This window comes from Rissa tridactyla, chromosome 4 (genome assembly GCF_028500815.1).
Source record: "Rissa tridactyla isolate bRisTri1 chromosome 4, bRisTri1.patW.cur.20221130, whole genome shotgun sequence".
In the NCBI taxonomy this organism is placed as follows: domain Eukaryota; kingdom Metazoa; phylum Chordata; class Aves; order Charadriiformes; family Laridae; genus Rissa; species Rissa tridactyla.
In genome coordinates this window covers 74,730,842-74,751,569 of record NC_071469.1, presented here as the reverse complement: position 1 = coordinate 74,751,569, position 20,728 = coordinate 74,730,842, and the positions used below count along the sequence as shown (strand labels likewise).

Genomic DNA, 20,728 nt, shown 5'->3' with positions numbered 1-20,728 from the left:
GGCCGAGTCACCACAACATAATATACCCTTGAAAATGGAACAGTCTAAAAGTAGACATGGTATTTGGCCACACAAAGGAATGTTTTTATGCAGAATTATAGGGCTTGTGATATTCCAGAGGTCAAGTAGTTTTCCTGTCTGTACATCCCATCTGTGGATGGGATTTGTGTCCATCTGTGAAATACCAAATTAGACCGAATAATCAGATTTTCCTTACTGGTTTATTTCAGACCATATTTAAGATATTAGTGCTTCTGCTGTTGCTGGGAATTGACTAGGTAGCTGCAAGGATATTTATTTTCTCTCCTAGTAGTTGTCACAAATGTTTGCCTCCATTATGATTATACTCTAAGTGACTCTGCTTGGTGGTTTACATCAATACTGCTGCTCAAAAAAAAACCCCAAAAAACAACAACCCAAAAGTCAAAAAAGTTGGAGGAAATGTGCAATCTGGGAGACGAGCTGCTTTGGATGTACTTCCATGCTCACGCTTTCCAAGGAAATTCTAATGTCTTCGGCGCTTGCTTTTGAGCTCTTTTAAAATTAGGAGAGCGTTTATGAAAGCACCTTTCCTTTTCCCCTTAGGACTGTGTGTAAAGCAGCCACTGTTCCTAGCACAGAGCCCTGGGGCACTGTCCCCCTGGGGTGGCAACCCCGGTCACCTACCCCCATAGAGTGGCAGTTTTTTGTTCTTCTTGGCCATTTCTTGTCATTCTTTGAGAGCAAAAGATCCCAAGTCCATTTCAGTATAGATCTGTGCACACAGGGACACCATACAATACGTATTTATTTATGATTAATAGAAATGACTGTTATTCTATGCATAAATTGGTTGATGAGTACTGGCCTTGTCAGGCACTCCATTAAGGCTGCACAGGAAATTCTAAAACCAATTTCAGTTGATTTCTTTTTTTCAACCGACTGTAATTTATGTTTGGGTGTTCAGCTTTTCGACTTAAATCATTTATGCTTTTTGGATAGACACTGAAAATGATTCCATCTGCTTTAGTCAATAAGAGGATTATAAACCACACATTCTTGCTGTAAGGCAGAAAACTTTACATGCAGTATTTTCTTTTCAGTGTGGTTACAGTAGATGGCATTGAAAGATGTACGACGCGTACTTTTTCTCTGCAGCAAGAGAGACTCCAAATTTGTAAACTAGTAGAGACTTTACAATATATAGTTTTCAGAGAAAATCTGATTTTGACTTATTAAGTTCAGAAAATATGTAATTCATACACCTGCCTGCCCTTGATAGTGGAGGATATAAACTAATGGTTTCCCACTTTTCTATTGGAATGGCATACGTTGCATAAAAGTTGGAGAGAACGCTCCTCTAATTCATCTTTTCTAATCGATCACATGGTGATCTGTTCAGAGCAAGGTAGCCTGAGGGAGGAAGGAAAAGGTCTGCGTAGCAAAGCTTCTGCAGTAGTCACTGACAGCCTGACAGCAGATATCCTTTGGGACTCTGCTACAATCTTGTGAGTTTAGGAGAATCCTCTGGCTTAGGGTGATCCACCAGTGATTGTGTGTGTTTTCCTTGTCTTCCTCTGCCTTCACCCTCCCTGAAGCAGGTTAAACTGCATGGGAACAGCAATAAGAACACCATCAATATCTGTTTGGGAAATTGTCTAAAGGAGGACTGAACAGACTGAGGGCAGAATAATGCAAGTTGTTCACTGCATGCTCTTCTAGCTGGAACAAAACCTGAAAGTTAACAAGGCATTGTTGAGTCCAAATGACTTCTAAGTTCACTTACTGCAAAGCTGACTTTACAGTTATAAAATGAATTGGATGGTTCTTGGATAGCTAAAAAACAAGAAAACCAACCAAGCTGACAAAATTGTGTCTGTATGAAATATTACGCTCTGCTTCTTATTTAGAGGTATCAGCTGAAATTTGAGTCTCGCCTTGTGAAGGAGAGTCATCTGTGTGTTTGTTTTCTGAGCCCTGAGTACAGCTTTCCTCGGTGGGCATTTTCCTTAGTAGTCTATGCAGTGTTGCCATGTTAAGCGCCAACAGGAAAACCATATGCATCACGCATATGATATAGATGAGGAATTATACTACGTTCCAGCTTCCCTGGAAGCCCTGCCTCTTCTGTGTGAAAGAGCAGGGGCACACATTGTGTTTTCATCTGGTTGACAGACCTGGGGGCTGCTGCTGTGAGCTGAAGAATGTAAACACTTTGCTGAGACATAGCAAAAATCCCCAGCACCTTTGTAGAAGAATGTAAAAAAAAGAAAATCCATCAAAATCCAAAAGTTGCTGTGGAATGGAGAAAACATGGTCAAACCCAGTATTTATTTCATGTTTCATCCTTTTCCCCAGACTCCCTTGGCACTTTTTTTCCTTCTGCGTGCTAGTCTTACACAGACACCAAGCATGAGACTGCTGATAGTATTACATGGCACTTCGGTGGTGGGTCTGAATCTTGCATATAAACAAGAGCTGGAATGCAAAAGAGTGCCAGCGCAGCTGGGACAGAACCAATGGGATTGCGAAAAGCAGAGGGAAGTCAAATTTTTGCATGTGCTGCAGATCAACATTGAAACATTGAAGTAGTGGTGGTCAGGAAGAAGCCAGTGTGCTAGCAGCAGGTGGGACCCCAGTGAGCCCCAGTGTGTCTCTGGTGGTTTTTTGTATGCGTGTGCATTTTTTCAAAATGGAGCTGGCTGTAAAGAGTGGTGAAAAAGGCCAATACCATGTACTGAGGCTGCACAGCTCGGGTTGGAAGTGGAGTTGTATGAGCTCTTCCATTAGTCACCTTTTCATTTCTTCCTTCCCTTCCAGGTGCAAGTGGGAAGTACACCTCAGGACCAAAGAATTGTGGGATACATTTCCTGCACTCACTTGCAAGCTATTGCAGGTACTGTCCTGATTTTCACTATTTCTAGGCCTGTGGTGATATTCTTGTGCAAAAGTAGAAAGCATTGCTCCTCCAGTATTTGTGACAAAGTGCAGCGTGCGTTGCAAACAGCAGTGAAATAGTGAAGAAAGAAGGGTAGACAAGTATATCCCCAAACCTTCACATTTTCAGTCTCGGAGTAATTAAATATTACAGGACACAAACAAAGAATATCCTTTTAGAGCGTTTCTTCTCTTGCTCCCTCTAAACCAAATACTGTTATTTTAGCAAATACATTACTATGTTCATTACTCAACAGTATTTAACAACCCATATCAGCACATAAACTTAAATTTCTTTGTACATAACTGGGGGATTATCAGAAGATAAAAGTTGGGACAGTTTTTCCTTCAGAAGTCAGCAGCTCAAATAAGCCCAAATTCTCTGGTTCTTGACCTGAGCATTTCATACATAAATAGCTAGAAAATTAATACACTTACTGAAAAATTCTTTTGGTCATGTTTAAAAGCAGTACCACTATTACATTTACTACAGCATGCCAGAGCATGCTCTGTGCCCTTTGTTTCATGAAACAATATTTTCTAAAGTTGTTAAAGATAAATAAAATGCAAAAACTCTTAGCAGGGTGTGGAAAGCTTTTTATGGAATTTTCACTAAATTATCTTAAAAAAGAATGAGATGTTCTTTAATAGCAGATTTCTGTGTCCAAGAGAGGCACGGACTCTACTGCTTCCCATAACCAGACTGGAATTTCATGTAGCTCTGTCACATTGTGGTGGAGCCTGTTCCTCCTCAACCATCTTATGACCTTTTTTTATGATAGTATCTCAACATTCAGCTCTCCTTATAATACTAATATTCAGAACAAGGCTGAGGTAGATGGGTGGCCTGATCTCCATTTTGCAACCCAAGTACAGAAAGCAAGGGGAAAGAAGTGAGTAACTTCAGGTCATTTTATTCCACTTTTAGCGTTCTGATGCTTACATTTTGAACTCAGGATGCTTCTCCATTTTAGCTGTTCACCTGAACACTCATCAGTTAAAACTGACAAATACTTGAAATTCTTGGAGATTTCTATGGAAAATTTTCTGTGTGTATGTCCTGTCTTTTGCATCAAAGCTATCAGCTCTATACTTAGAATAGGTGTAGCAATAAAATAAAAGCCAAATCTACTAACCTTTACTTTGTGTAAGATCATAATTTAATTTAGCCAGAGGGGGTGGATATCTTTAGTTTTACTTGATGCAACTGCAATTCTTGTGCTGCTGAGAGCTGGAGAGCACAACACAGCCTTCCTAGCCTGCCTGAAGACAGCATGTATGCTGCAGACTGAGGCGAGACAGTAATGTATTATAAATGGTAGAACTTTGAACCTCTGCGCTACAGCATGTCTAGGTTAACCCAGCCAGGCAGCTAGCATTCATTCTACTTTGTCAGTGCTTCAGTCGCAGAGAGACAGACTTGGGAACAAAACTGCCAGTCCCTGAAGTACATTAGAGAGACTGGATAGTTCTAAAGAAGATTCATTAATTTTTCAGCTAGGTTTTAACAATGTAACATCCTTCTCTGGTTTTCTATTTTTAACTCTGGAATTATGGTAATGTACTGTGAGATTGCTTTGTGGAGCTGAGATTTGTTGCCGTTCTAGTTTAGGTTATAAACCTCCATTTCCAGTCCTGTTCCTTTTTGCTACCCTAGCCATGTATTCTCAGTTGGTCTTTGATAACCACATTGTGAAGTCCCTAAAATATTAAAGAGGAAGAGGGGGAGGGGGGAGAATAATGGGGAAGTAATGTTCTATTTTCAAAGTCAGCCTAAAGCTTCTTCAAGGGTAAAACACAACCTTTCATTTTCCTACTTATGTTCGTGCTTCGTGTTTTTAGGCTTATCTGGTTCAAACTACATTCAAATAGAGCAGACAATGATTTAAGAGTCTAACTGTCCTTTGATATATCATATTAGTTTATGTAATGAAATGGAAAACTAAAGTTCATAAGTTTGGCAGAGCTGTGCTTTCTGATTTGTATCATCTGATTCATAACATTTCACGCATTTAAAAAATTATCCAAAAAACGCTTCAACGATGTAAAGATGTGGTATCTATAAAAACAAGTACTGTTTAAAAGGTTAGCCATTTAAATCATCTTGTCATACACGGCTGAGTGCAATTTGGCTTCCTTTCTAGGATACGTAAACTTACACTTGACAGTTCTGATACTTACATGAGTATAAAATGAAGGGATCCAACTGCTTATGGTCAGGGACGAACTACTAATGCTTTTTTTCAAGAAATGGGCTGGCTCAACTCTGTTCTGAGCAATTACTGTTTTTTCAGACCTGATATTCACCTTTTTCGATAAAACTTTAGAATTAGATTTAGTTTATCCTCTCAATTCTCTAGCTATTACTGAATGGTGCTATGAAGCAGCTCGTTATTTCCACTGTGGAAATAGCTGCATTTCAGTGACAAATGAAGGGATCCTTTAATGAGACTTGAATGTAATTATTTTGCAAGGGGCTGTTAAGTTTACATGGTTCTTTTACATCTTTCAATTAGTCAGTGATTAATGTTCTGGACAGGTTTTGCTGCCTAGAATCCACCCACCTCCCAAGTCCCTTTGAGTCATGCCTTTCAGACACCCCACCAAGCCATCAAAACAGAGTCAACCTCAAGCTATTCCAGCCCAGGTCCAGCTGATGTAGCATGCTGGATGCTGTCTGGTAACCTTGTTCACGTCCCTGTTTGGCGTTCAGCGTGAATCTGGTCATTCACAGTAACTGGCAACTTGTGCTTCTCTAGTTTCAGGCTCTGCAAACCTACACACAGCTCAAGCAGAACTCAGCTCAGGACTCAGAGATCCCTCAAGGTTTAGAATTCTGACTGTGCAATCAGGAGTAACCTCAGAGCTAAACATCCTTAGGCAGTGATTCCCCAGATGTTTCTGAAATAGCAAAGCTGGCACATATCCATACTGTGGCAGCCTGCCCTTGCCCCCTCCTCTCAGTTGTGCCAGGTTCCCTGCCAATATATCCCATAGCACTTATCAGTGCTGGTTTTAAAAACCTCCACTGGAGCTTTCATCTGATTAGGCCTGTCAGCTGCTTTGTTCAGCCACCACAGTGCTCCTAACGTCTTTGAGAGTAGGACAAAACAGTCCTCCTCAGCATATAGTACCTACCTGCAGCCCTAACTAAAGCCAGGATTTCACTTAAGCATTTCAAAATTAAATGGAAAGTGCAAATATGATTATCCCATAATGAACAAAGGTGAAGTATTTATTTATGGTGGCTGAAGTTTCCCACACTACCCTTTCATACTTCCACAAAATTTGAAGATGAAGAGAACTTGCGAAGAATTCAGAAAGGCTGACTGCAGGAACCAGTCACAACACAATTATTTGCATTTTTCCAGGCCAGTTACTGAGGAAAACAGTGTAGAGCAATTAGTACAAATCTGTATTCTCTGGTTAATCACTGGTGGCAGTCAATCAGATTAGTGATTCTATCTGGACATAATTAGAGCTGAAGGCTGGAAGACAGAGAAGTTGAATGTTAGTGTTGGGAGTTACTACCTAGTTCTCTTCTGTTAGTATTTATTGATGCTGTTTCACCTCAGCAGCAATTTATGAAATGTCTGCTCCCCTGATTGTTCTGGATACAGGTTTGGCTTCTCCTCACATGTCTGATTAGTTTAGTTATCTTCATTCTTCAGCTCCAAAGCTATTGATCATTGGGAGCTGGTCAGACTGAGTCTCACTAGTGACTTTTGTATACAGATACATGCAGTACCTGCTGTGTAGCTGCAGTAAGCTGGACACTGTTAGTTTAATATGAATCTCAGAAACAGTTATGTTCAAGTCGCATTAGAGGATCCCATCTTTTGTCATGGAAATGTAGCTCACTTCATTGCACATGCTCCAGGTAGTGTACTAAAGTGCAATTACTTCTATGACCTCTAGTGGGGATAATCAGAGATGCCAGACTATCACAAGTTCTACGCTTTTCTAAAAAGAAATGAAAGTCATCTGTTTCTAGACTTCCAAGGCTATTTTTCTGTAGAGCCCTGAGGTTATCTGCTCTCTAGTGCTGCTCCAAAGGCTCAGCATTCTTACCCAGGGAGATGTACCTCACTATGTAGTTAATGCTCTTCTAATAATAGCAATGCATGTTACCAGACACCTTTCACAATATCCTCCTAAAATGTTTTTGCCTGTCTGTATTTTGTTTTTCTCAAGAGTTTTCTGTTTTGGAGAATTTCACCTTTGTGTGTTTCAGTTAAGTGGGTTTGTCACATTCTTCACGCGGGTCTGTGACGGGTTGCTGCCTGAGTTTTATGCCTGTATGGTAATGGCTGCGTTAGTTTATCACTCATCCTAGTGAAGCCATGCTAGATGGATAAGTCACAGAAAATGCAAAAACACCTGGACAGTTCAGGGATATAAAAGCTGGTCTTAGAAGTTAAGCAATTTATGTAATCGGGACTTTGTGGGGAGCAAGACATTACTGCATTGCTGTCAACAAGTACCATGCTTAATAGTTATGTTATGAGGAAAAAAAGGCAGGCCAGAAGAAAATACTGGCCTTAGGAGATAGAAAGATTCAGATGCTGCAAAAGAAGGACAGGTCCTGAATTTGAATAAGCTTCACCAGGAATGAGAAAGCTCGGCCTGTTCAGCTACAGGAAGGATCTCACCGAAGTGTTTAAAATACCTGATGGGAGACTGTAAGGAAGATAGTGGCAGACGCTCCTCAGTAGGGCCCAGTGACAGGAGGAGAGGCAGTGGGCTCAAACTGAAATGCAAGAAATGCTGTATGGACAAAGGAAAATGTTTTTTTATTGCAAGGGTGACTAAGCACTGGAACAGGTTATCCAGAGGTTATGGACTCTCCAACCACAGAGGTATTCAAAGCCTGACTCGACATGGGCCTGAGCAGCCTGCTGTAGTTGACCCCACTTGAACGGAGGGTTTGGACTAGATGATCTCCAGAGGTCCCCTTCAAGCTCATGCTTGCTGTGAATCTGTAATTTCGTCTGTATCTTTAGTTCATCAGAATGTATATGTTAGTCACGCACACCTTTTGTGGTTAGTGTCACCTGCTCCAGGCTGTATTAGTTCCACGTGACCTATTTCTTGTGCTTTTGTCTAGCTACGTCTTCACTGTAGGGCTTTCTTGTGCTGTTGTAGCAAGGGGCTTTCCCAAGAATACATTGCTCTGGATTTGTGTCAAGCTGTGTGATTAGGATAATGTGTGAACTTGAGGGAGAAGTAAGTACTAGAAGCTGCAGGTTAGGGAATAGATCGGGAAGCACTTGTACCTACTTTAGTATTATAGCCCAACAGGTGAAGATTTGTTGAGAATAACATGAATGGAAGAAAAAAACCAGATTATTTGCTGTTGGAATTACCAGTTTGAAGAGACAAGTCAGCGTCAGAACCTACTTAGAGTTCTTTCTTTCCCTGGCCATGTTCTTTTTAATATTTTTTTAATTATTTAGGATTGTATCAAGTCATGCTTGGCTGAACATTTCTGATTCAGTTTGTATGTAACTGTTGTTTTAACCCCCGCACTCCTAGCCCTTCTGAGATGTTCTTGAAAATCCAACCCCTCACAGTTTGACAGTGGTAGGAAAGTGAAGTCCTAAGGCCTGAAGTCTGTCCATATGCTAACACAGTTCCAGCGTGCTGCCGAGTTCATGTTTTGAAAGTCTATAGAGTGCTGGGGACAGCTGCAGTTGAGACGAGTGAGTAACAAGCTGTGAGGATGCAGACTTATATATTCACCAACTCCATAGCGGCCCCTGACAGCAGCTTTGGACGTACACAGAACTGACATTTCTAATCGTATTTTACACCTTTTTAATAGCTAGCACAAAGTAGTAAATTAGGTTAAAATAAAATTGTAGTCAGGATAAGTCATTCTGGGTTTGCTGCTTTTCCTTCTGATTGTGGCAGTTGAAAACAAATCTTTTACTTTCAAGAAAATAATGTTCTGACTTGACATTTCAAGTCTGAAACAAGCAAAATTATAACTGTTAACTATAAGTACAGTGAAAACAAAAGAAAAAGAAAGGAAAGACAATATGGTAAACAATTACTTCTAGAATGTGTCTCTTTCTGCTCCTTTCCTCACATCAATCTTTTCCTGTAATCATTTTAAGAGGGCTAGTAATTAATTTTTTCTTAGACCTCATGTCACATAATGTGTTTGAAATTAAGTGTGGTTAGTTGCTATAATTAAAGAGCTGGATTGTGTGTCACATGGTTTCACAAACAAAAATATTTGGCAACCAATCAATCTCAACCCTTTCACATCACTCCTGTAAAATGGGGGCACATCCTCAGCACACGTGGCCTGGTGTAACTTCCCTGCAACTGGGGAAAAGGATCTGGTTCTTTATTTGGGCAGTACTGCCTGCCCAAACCTGTATCTACACATACCTTTAAAAATACAAAAAAAATACTTCTAGTTTAGGCATTCTTACTTGAATACAAATAGAACCCTTCCTCGGATGGACTGCTACAGTTATGAGTGAGTTGAATTTACCATTGATATATAGTTACTAATAACCAATTGAAAGTTAAATTTTTCACTTTTAAAAATTAGCGAAGCAAAGAAAAATCAAGTGGTTTACCCCACTTCAAACATTAGAGCATCAGATCATCCTCCTTCTGTGGCTAGAAACGTTATTTTGACCGGTTGTCTGCAGCACAGATGCACTTTGTTTTCTAGTACAATTGATTCCAGAAAGAGAGATTTAAACAACAAAAAGCGTGGTTACTAATGAACTTCACAATAGGCTGAGCACTATGTACTGAGCATACTATTAGCAATGCCATTTTTTATCTTGCACCCTTTTTCTCAAGTTGCCTAACAATAGCTTAGCAACAAATGTGTGGCTGCGTAACATGCCAAAAGGAGGTCTTGTTTCTTGTTTTCATTGGTTGGTTGTTTGCTACAGGAGATACTACTGTTCGATGTGAGCAACTGGATATGCTTCAAGATTGGCTGTCTGAATTCAGAAAATCTACCTCCTCCTCCAGTACAGCCAATCCAGAGGAGCTGGTGGCATTTGATGTAATCTGTGGAGATCTCAACTTCGATAACTGCTCCTCTGGTAAGACAAGGGTTTTCTTCTCCTCGTGTCTACCTATTCCAAAAAGGCATAGGAAAGTTCTTGATTCCTGTGGGTTATGGCAGTATACTAAGTTGTGACTGGCTTTTGCAAGGAAAAATCTAATTGCTACAGATACTTCTAAAAAAAGTACCAGCCTTGAGATGAGCCAGGGAGAGTGGCTCACACTTACGAGCTCCGCTGAGTTATTAAGCATGATGTTTTTCAAGGCACGAAGGGCAATAATTTGTGACTTGCAGTAGCAATAATGAGGACTGATCTAGTGGTTTAGTTTTATTGAATTAGGTAGACACCTACTGTCCTAGAATTTTCGTTACTAATGAAAGACATATATGTTATGAGATTTTTGTGGGGAAAACATAGTAAATTCATGCAGTTAAAAATAATTTGATAGTGCATATACACAGGCATAGGAGATTAATGCTGCAGAGACAACTAGACATTGCTGAGTCAGTCTTGGAAAAAGTTAACTGACGCTGTGTAGTTCTGGGTTTTTTTATTTTAATAAATTTTTAATATTTTTTGTCTATATTTGGATGCTGAGGGTACTAGAAAAAGAACTCCACAAAACCATAATTAATGGGTGGCGAGTTCACACAGAACATAAACATTATGCTCTGTTAAGAGTTAAATTGCCAACACAGCGTGCAGAGCATTGTGTTTGTGCATCCACTCTACCTTCCTGCTCAGTACAGCTCAGGGCACCCAGCTGAGCTCCTTGCTGCCTTTATGTGATAGCAATTGACTCTGCTGGTTTGGAGCTGGCAAATGGATCAGTGGTGCACAGCAGCCAGCCTGCCGCACAGCTGACGGCTGAAAGGCCTTTTGCGTGACTGGGCCAAAACTGAAGTACTGAGGTAGGAGGAGCAGCACAAGGCAGGTACAGTGAGAGGTGTCATCAGAGGGATTTTGTCTGTGCTGTTATCAGGGAGATGTGCAGTGTGCAGGTGAGCTCTGGCTGTGGGATTCGGCAATTCAGACCAGAATTTGTGGATTAACAGGTGAATTTGTGAACGGCGTCTAGTGTGAGTTCTGTAGTCCTCATAAGAAGCCTACGTAACTGAGGCTGAGGGCAACAACTGTACCAAAAAAAAAAATTAAGAAACAAAAAGCAAACATTGTCTGATCTCAAAAATAACTAGTATTCTTTAATCTCATGATTTGTATCAGACCCTTGTAATGGAAGATTTCAGCAAAGATGAAGAAACATTTAATTGGGTAGAAAAAGACCATCAACCCAAAGCACAGCCCTTCTGTTGTTTGTTTCTAGCTTGTATGTACAGAAGGTAAATCAGTCACAAGTATATGATCCTAAGGAAACTCAGAATTGTCAGAGAAGGTACTGGCAAGTGCTCTGACTGGTAGAAGAATCCATTATGCACTGTGGATGGAGGTAAATAGTAAGTGGTAATGGCTACAGAATACTGTAGTTAAACAAACACCTATTAGGATGAAATATAATGGTAGCAGTGGTAGTGCATTTTTAGGGAAGGAAGGAAGAAACGTGGTCAGGAACTGGTCTTCAGCTAGCCAAGCTGCTACACAGGCAGGCTGAGGAGGCAACTGCAACAGTCCCAATGAGGGAGACAGAAGCTGCAGGATAGAAATGGACACATTTGCTGTGATTTGACTGTTTCACTTGCAATACTGTTGGATTGATGAAGTGGCCTGGAGGCAAAGATGTCCATCAGGGAAATAAACAATCTGCTGCATACCAAAGGATATGATAGTCAGATAGCAAATGGAAAGCAAGTGGGATTGTGCCACATGAGGCACGCAGACGGGAGTGAAGCTGTGAGGCAGAACATATGGTCAGTATTATCTACCTGAGAAGTTCTGGCACACTAACCAAGGTCTCACCCAAGTACAGAGTATAATTAATGCTGTTGTTTTAAAGCTTTAAAAATGTCTTTTTAAAGCAAAAGTAAGAAAACTGCAATAATTGCAAATATTGCAGCCACTGCTAAAGAGGACTGAAAAGTAGGTTATAAAAAACCAATTTTGCTATCTGTGTAGCTTATTTACATCCCCCTCCCCATTAAAATTCACTCAAGCCTGGAAACTGAAATTAAGCTATTTCATTTGTTATTTTTAGATTGCTTTCTTTCCTTATTCACTAAGCAAGACTAATGCAATGTTTTAAAGTTTTCTTCTCCATTTTTACATTACTCATTGTTTTAGGGACATTTGTTAGCATTACAGAAAATTGAACATTTTGAGATTAATTTTTTTAGAAAACAATAATCAGCTTCTTGTAATTCTGTGTATGATTTTCTGTATTCTTTCCCACTCCACGGACTGATACGGCAAGTAATTAGTGTTTCAATGAATATCAAGCTTCTATTCTTAGACGTATTGACAGTACAGTTTTCAAAGATCTCCAGGTCCACGAGCTACCTTAATGCTTATGACAAATTTTCTGCAACTCAGTTCTCCCCCCCAGCTTTACAGAACATTATGACAACATTCATACAGTGAATCCACACTCTGTGGGAACATTATTAGAAAGTTACTGTCGGGTTGCTTTGGACTGACTTGCATAAAAGTCTATTATGTTTTTAAACCTTTCAGCATAAGATAAAAAGTCTTCTAGTCAGGTGGGTAAAGTTTGGCTCATCACTTGCAAATTAATCACAACAAAATTTTAATCTATCTTAGATAGGTGATGCTGATTATGTTTAGGATGGTCTTGATGCTTTAGATAATGTCCCAAACAAATTATCAGTTGCCTATCCTTTCTCTTATCTATTATAGCTTGGAAAACATTCAGTGAATTCTTCTGAAGCAAGTAAAGTACCAGCTTCTATTTTCAGACTTACCAAGATGTATGTATACACCCACAAACAGCCTTTTACATTGTGAAGTCAGTCCAATTCTCCATTGTCTCATCTATCTCAACATAAATTTTGTACTGGTGTAAGCAATGCAGCGTCAATGGCAGGGTAAGGAAGTATGTTGAAAAAACTTAAGTTTACAGATAGAAACTATCAAAAATGTCTTTCATAGAAAGACTTTGCAGGGAAACATTGTTATTAGCAAGCATTTTTTGGAATTTGTAATCAAGACAAGATATGGCTGTGCAGTAAAGCTACTACTGAACAGATTCAAATCCACCCTATTAACGGTATACTGAGTATGAAGGAGGACTTGCCTTTCCTGTTGTGGCAGAACACACAACTGTCCACAGGTTCACCACACATAGCTGATGTGCCTTTTCTTGGGTTTGATCTTTCCCTGCAGAGGACAAGCTGGAGCAACAGCATTCTCTGTTTACACACTACAAAGACCCGTGTCGAATTGGTCCTGGGGAGGATAAACCATGGGCAATTGGTAAGACCTTCCCTAGCTGTCAGTGTATGAACATTTACTTCTGTGGCACTCACACGACATCTATAAGCAGCAGGTAGTTCAGGTAACTAAGAATTTGCTAAGAATAACTAGCTAAGTAAGAATTTGGTAGAGACCAAATATTTACATGGGGTATTTCTGTAACATTTATTTTATAAACCTTAACACTGTCTTGTTGAATTATAATTAAGAATCAAACTGAGATCTCAAACTTCAGTCCACATTCTAGAACTTATGCCTCAAGCTACTTGAGTGCCTTCCCATACCTATTCTACTTTTACAACAATCTCTAGATTACTTTGGGAGGTAAGCCAAACTATTGTTTCTGTACTTTCTGCCTGCAGCTTTTGATTCAAATGTTCCATTTGGTTTTCTGTAAATACTGTAAGCAAGGATGTAACAAAGCAATTCAACAACACTACAAACTTGTAGGGTTCATCTTACAAAAGATTTCATGGAACTCTGAGATATTAATACCTGGTGAAACTCAGTTGAACTTGAAGTTTTAGGTCAGGAATTAGACTTTCTCTAGAAGAGCAATTATATAACTGTGAAGATACTGAATGTAAGAACGTGGAACTGTTTAATAGTGTGTCTTTACTCAGTTGTAGCAGAAAAACAGGAAAATCAGAGACATTGGGGCTGAGAAACTGGAGGGGCCAAAGCAGCATTTTGAGAAGTGGCAGGCAGTAGGGAGGTGTGGGCAGAGGAGAAGTGAACAAAAAGCGCTCAGTCAGAGCAGTTGCCCCTCTTCCATACAGATGCTGTCCTCACACACCTGTGCCTCCAGAAGCCTCCCGAGAGACACGTCACAGGAGGTATGCTGTGACAGTCACATCTCCCTTTCTGTTCACAGGTACCTTGTTGGACCCTGAAGGATTATACGATGAAGAAGTGTGCACTCCAGACAACCTACAGAAGTATGCAATTCCTAATCCTCCCACAGGCTTTAGACAATTCCTTAAAAAGCCAGTTCATTCCTTCCTATTTAACATTTCACAAATTGAGGGGTGTTTTATGGACTGTCAAAAAAAACCCCAGCCAAACATAATTTTTTACTCAGGGTTACTTGGGGAAGAGGGGAAAAAATGGAAGGAAAAGCAGCTTCTTCTCTATGTCTAATAGAATTGGCTTCAATGGGTGAAAAGATAAGAGCAACTGCAGTCAGTGGTTTTATGTCTCTAGAGTTGGTCCTACCTGGACAGGCCTATAGGACAAGAAACTCTGAGCGCTGCTGGAAAAGGTACGCGGCGGACAGCTTGTCTGACAGTCTTTCTGCACAGACAGTTCTGTGGTCATGGCACTGTAAAGGACAGCAACAGAAGGAAATATAATTTTCCTCAAATAAAAAACCCATAAAGTTTAAAACACCACTCCCAGCCCGACAACTAATTGCCCATTCTAGAGAGATTGCTGAATTTGGTACACCTAAAAAAGCAAGCTCACAAATATAGAGAGGAATTAAATAGCACCTCAGACACAACTAGGAATAAGGCTTAATATCTATTGGTGATAGTAGTGCAGCATTACTTTTAAGGAGCATTTGATATTGAGAAACAGGTATCTTTAGTTTGAGCTAGTGGACTTAAGAGACATACAAAAATAACCTTAATTTGCAGACGTCTTAAGACAAGTTTCTTGAATACCTGTACTGTTTGATAAATAATATGCCAGTGGAGATAAAATAATAAGCTTTGTACATTTTAGAGCAGCACTTAATGAATGTGATAATCCTTTTTGTACCTTCTCTACCTTGAAGGCTAGTTTAATGGACTGAATATGTTATTATCATGACTAACTATAAAACATGTTCTAGCTGTTCATTACCCAAATGTACTAAAGAGGTAAAGTTATTTGAACTTTACATCTGTGCAGATACTTCAGTTAACACATAATGGAAACGGTACATTATGTTGGCACAGTTCATGTTGTCATTTTTACTCACTAAGTACAGTACACTGCATATAGTTGGACACTTAATTGAACGTCTTAGTCTTCTTGGTATCAGTTTTGACAAAGAAATTTGAATTCTAGACATAAGATCTGGGTTTCATTTATATTCAAAATAAGGATTTGTTACAGCAAGTCACGCTTTGCACATTCAATAGCCTGCAAAATTTCTAGGCATTTCTATGCATGTGTTGAAAACATGAACTTGGTACATGTGAAACGGATTTCTGGAAAGCAAAAGTAAGGTAATTTGGCCCTACAATCAAGTTTGCAAATGGAAATCTATATGTGGGTGAAACATTCTATTTTATGGTTCCAAAAGCAGGCTTGGAGCTCTTTTCAAAAAAAAATAAATTAAAAACCCAAAACCCCAAAAAACCCACCACCCTGTGTTTTCAGGCAGCCTTTTGAGACAATCTGTCACCAAATTACTTCAGGGGTATTTTATTTTATTCCCTGAAGAGCTACTTGTATTCAGCAGTGAAGTTCCACTGACAAATACATGACTGATAGATAAAGAGCCATCAAATGATCAATAAAGATTTAAGAGTATTACTTCCGTTACCTATATATATCTACAGCACGTCAGTATGAGATAACTGGAAAATATTTTTGAGTGTTGATAACAGAATATCCACAAAACATTTTCCCTACTCAAAGTGGCTTTCAGTTTTCTGCAACATGTTACAATTCTCTTAAACTGATGAAAAAAACCTCTATTAGACCAGATTTTCCACTAGTTTTTTAGGCATATGTACATTACATAGATGTGCTTCTATATTAGAGAAACCTTCACTTCACAAGAGGCCAAGAGAACCTACCCTGCCATTTCTACAAGGGACTAGTAAACATAAAAATTGCCAATAAGTTCAGTAAAAATTAAAGCTCTTAATAGCATCTGAGCTTTAAGGACACTGAAATGTTAAATAGCACAGAAGCTGTGCATCACTGTCTAGCTAACAAGTATAATTCATATACACAGCAAAACAGGGTACCTCCTAAAATTGATCTGTTCTCAGATTTTTCAATAATAAATGATCAAGCTTTACAGACATTTAAAGCTTGATCAAACTTTAGAGACATTTAAAAGGGACATTGAAATTGGCAGCGTAAGCTATCCAGGGAATTATTTCTTCATGAACACTCTTCTCTAGTTTATAAATAAAATTAAGTAGTTCACATTACTAAACTAATTAGGCCATAAAAGCAGCAGAACAACTCGTTCTTAAATATCTCTTTCATGTTAAGTACAGCATACGTAAAACATCGGACTAGAAGAACATACTTGGTACAAATAACGAGCAAGTCATTTATAATTACAGAACAATTAGTAAGCTAAATGTAACGATCTGGGCCCTGCCACAGCACTGGAAGCTGCACGAGCTTCTGCCCAGAGAGGCTTTATGAAATACACACAAATAATCTCATCTCACAAAGACAACTGTCACCTTCAAGCAAAGCACTGGAATAAGCCCATTTTCATCTCTAAGCCCTGAATAGAGTCTGGCTCAGGAGACCACATTACAGCACAGCTAAGAAACAAGATTTCAATGCAAATTTTTCCAGTCTCCACTGCTGGACAGTGGCTCACAATTCTGGGCAACAGGCTGGAACACCACTGAGAAAAGTCTTCCTTAACTGGGGTGCTTCTCACCCAAATGAGAGATGGTTCCCTTGAGCTTTATGATGAGGGAGTAAGTTCCGCTTTATGGCTTCCTTACATATCCTGCTCTTCGTGCTCCTTTGTTCATTGCAGCTACGGTCAGTGCTGCAAACCAACCATCGGACAGAGCTCCATGACAGAATTTTCATACTTAAACTTTGGAGTTATTTGGGACTGAAAGTCTTTCAAGGAAAAAATAAAGTTCCAATTACTTTTTATCCACCCTTTCTTTGTGTCTTATGAATTAAGACAATTATTCTGACAAAACTCAGGTTTAGTTCCGCAACTCAGTCGTAATAAGCTACGTTCACTTAAATTGTTAGCATTTAACTGTTAGCACAGCATAGCCAGATGTCCAGTACTTGTGTCTACTTTCTGTAGAGACAAACAGCTAAGCACTGCATACAGAGTGGTACAAGTTTTAGTCAGAAGCAGATGCATGCACATTTACAATTACTTTTCCTCATGTAGTTGAAATTAACATTTCCCTTCTGTTAGCAGTTGTGCAGGTTAAGTAAATACCCAGCGTTCACAGACTTTTAAAAGGAGATAATTGAAGCTAAAATAAATTCATCTTTTAAATTAATGCAAATAAGATTTTTTTTTTGCAGTAGTACTGCAGTGCTAATCAACAGTTTCTTCTACTTTGTTACTTAATTAGCTTTGCCAAATATAAATACAATTTTTGAAAGAGGTCAGTCCCATCAAAGAGCTTGCTTTCTTGAACCTACAAAAAGAATTTCAGGCAGCAGCTCTTTGTAGAATCAGCTTGCAAATGGGGTGTAGACAGTAAGCTAATTTAATGTGAGTTATTAGATGACAGTCTAAAACTGAATAAAAAGCTTACTTTCATAAACTGGTTACAATAAACTCCTAAGAACCTTCAATACTTCATTAAGTCCAAAGGAGGTAAAGAAAAGTTCTGATTAAATAACTGTATGACCAGAATTTTGTCACTGTTATCCTTTGAAGGCACATAAAGTACTTCTTGTATTTATCAACTGACCCAAATTTACAGATTATAACACTACTGAGACCTAATCAGCTGTAGCGATTGCTGTGTCCCCTCTGCCACGATTCAGGTCCTTCCAAAGAGACAAAATTTGACAAAGAAACCATTAAAACACATCACAAGAGTCTGGTGGTTTGTCTCTTTTTTCTGCTTCATTCTGTACTCTCACGTGCATGGATTAAAAAAATTCCTAAACACAACCCCATAAAACCCATCCAAAGTCAAATCTTAAAAACTGGGTGATCAAAAATATCTTATTTTTTTCCAAGGTGAAATTAAAGGCTTTGTACCTGCTAGGACCCAAGTTCATGGCTCAGTGTTTCTCCTGCGACAGTTGATGATGTAGCTTAATGGCGTAATCAACTCTTACAAGGGAAACCACAGAACCCTGAGCTCAGGTTTTGGCAGGTAAGTAAAGGAAAATGATCTTCAAGGAGGTGGTTTTGAAAGTAGTTTGTTTGTGTTTTGAGCCAGATAGCAAAACCACAACCTAATCTGCCCCTCTCTCCATCCACAGTTATCACGCAGAACAGCTTCGATTGTACTTAAATTTCACTGTCTGCAAAAATATCCTATGCATGCACTTACTGTGTGCGACCCCTGCTTTTGCATGCACAGTTGTGTCTGCTGCCTTTGGCGCTGTTTTGGTAGATCTTTTAAATAAAATACAAGAAGGCAAACCACATTTCCCTTTAAATCCAATACAACAGCAAAACAACACAGAACCACACAGCAACATAGAATTATCGTAAAATAGAGTGGCAGGACCTTTGGGGGTTATCTGGTCCCAAGAGACGTTCAAAGCAGGGCTAACTTCAAAGTTAGATCAAATTGCTAAGGGCCTTAATAGTCTTCTGTATAAAGCCTACTATTAAGGTTTAAGCACCCAAACTAAAAATTGCAACGGGAGAGCTGCAGCTTATTTGCCTGAACACAAGACTGGTACCTAGAAAACCAATTCTTAATTTTGACTGCTTCTGTCTATGGTCTTGGGCTGGGTAATCTCCATGCAAGACGGGGGCAGTCCTAACAAACCTGCTGAGTAAGTCCGTCTCTGTAGAGGAGTTTGAAGAGTGTCACATACAGGAATCAAATAAATGAGGCTGTCATTACTAGTGAAGTAAGAGCTTTGAGTCCAAGACACAGCAATGCCAAACCCGCTGTGAGGCTTTTAAGAGCACTGTCAGCAGTCAGTACAGCCTCATACTGGAAAATGCATTTGGAAGATAGGCTTTACAAGTTTAACAGACCTTTTGGACAGGCATTACCCTTACTGGGGACTGGGAGAAAATCTAGTGTAATGTACAAAGGGACAGAATGAGCAAACATTTAAAGGATTTGTTTTGTTTTTTGAATGAAATAGGGTGCTGGAAAGTGAAGAAGGAAGGAAAGGATACTTAGTCTATCCCACCAGCAAGAACCACAGTTCCAGTCAAAAGGGGAGGAAAGCATCGCTGAAAGGAAACGGGAGGAGGATTGACTATATGCTCTATACAGAAGAAGGTCTCTACCTGGAATGGAAAGTGGTGAGTTTCCAAGTTGACAAAGAGAGCTGTAATTTACACAATAAACTTGTCTGGATGGCAGTGCAGCCTGTTCTGCTTGGGTTCAAGTTTATCCTCCAAGGAGAACCGCTGCTTTGCTATTTTCTACTTTTGCATGCAAGTACTGAGTTTGTAGACCTATTACATAAAGAAATTTAAGGTGAGTTTAGGGATTCTGGGAGCAACACTCGTAGATAGGCTGCTCTAAGTACCTGGCCCATAGGAGGGGACAACTCATTTTATCAAGCGAGCGTTAAGGTTGTTCCACCCAGCTTTGAGAAGCTGGGAAGCAGGCGGTATTTCCAACAGAGCTTTAATTTGGTCCTATGAAACGTTGCCAGAACAAAGACTGGAATTCAGAGGGGTTTCCTGGTCACCTTAAATTCCCACGAAGTTTAACACCTCAATCTAATGAAGACAGGCTTCCTTTTTAGCCGCCCGCCGTACCTAGTGTGGCACAGCCAGCCCTCCTCCCAGTGAGTGCCTCCGTATGCACATGGATTAGTGACTGCAGCACTACAGATAAGTCTTGTCTGGAACAACACAGATGTTACTGTAAACGTAAAGAAAAGCAACAACAGATTTCATCCAGACTAGTTCAACTGTGTACTGTATAAATGCTTCACCTCATCAATTGCACCACATCGACATGCCCTGTGTGGCATGTAGTTTACCATTAGCCCAGCCAAGCTGGTCCCATACATCTACTAATACAATAAGGTCATTCAAAGTAAACTAAAAAAAAGGCATAAAAGCTGAGTCCTGGTGTGTGGTATAACAGATTGGTTTTCCAATTCCTTCTTTCTTCCTTCTGTTTTCCTTCTGCAGGAAGTGGAGGAGTTCAGCTTTATTACCCAGTTAGCAGGCTTGACAGACCACCTACCAGTAGCAATGCGTCTCATGGTGTCTACAGGAGAAGATGACCCTTAAAACTGACCAGCTTTGAGAGATTAGAAGAGGGAAACGTTAATGATATTAAGAAAATATCAGAGGAAAAGAACGAACTATTCTGGTGCCACGTTAGGAAAGATGACCAGACCTGACCCGGTCTACCCCAGAACGTACCAACGATGGCAGATATACAAAGGGAAGAAATGGAAGGGTTGTGGCCAAAAGCCACTGTCACAAGTTGCTCAGGCAACAGGGCAGGCCTGTACTACAATGCTTTCACTGTGGACCGAACGGAACCAAGATGGAAGTC

At 39.7% G+C, this 20,728-nt stretch overlaps 1 protein-coding gene across 1 annotated transcript in view; it reads left to right on the top strand.

Moving 5' to 3' along the window:
- Positions 1-20,488, top strand: part of SMPD3 (sphingomyelin phosphodiesterase 3) — a 31,051-nt gene extending 10,563 nt beyond the window's left edge. Inside the window, exons 2-7 of the mRNA XM_054200973.1 lie at positions 2,800-2,875; positions 9,837-9,992; positions 13,251-13,340; positions 14,215-14,278; positions 19,347-19,509; positions 20,356-20,488. Of these exons, the coding sequence (XP_054056948.1) occupies positions 2,800-2,875; positions 9,837-9,992; positions 13,251-13,340; positions 14,215-14,278; positions 19,347-19,509; positions 20,356-20,457 (651 nt within the window). The 3' untranslated portion in view covers positions 20,458-20,488. The remainder of the gene's footprint in view (positions 1-2,799; positions 2,876-9,836; positions 9,993-13,250; positions 13,341-14,214; positions 14,279-19,346; positions 19,510-20,355) is intronic.
- Positions 20,489-20,728: the final 240 nt, after the last annotated feature.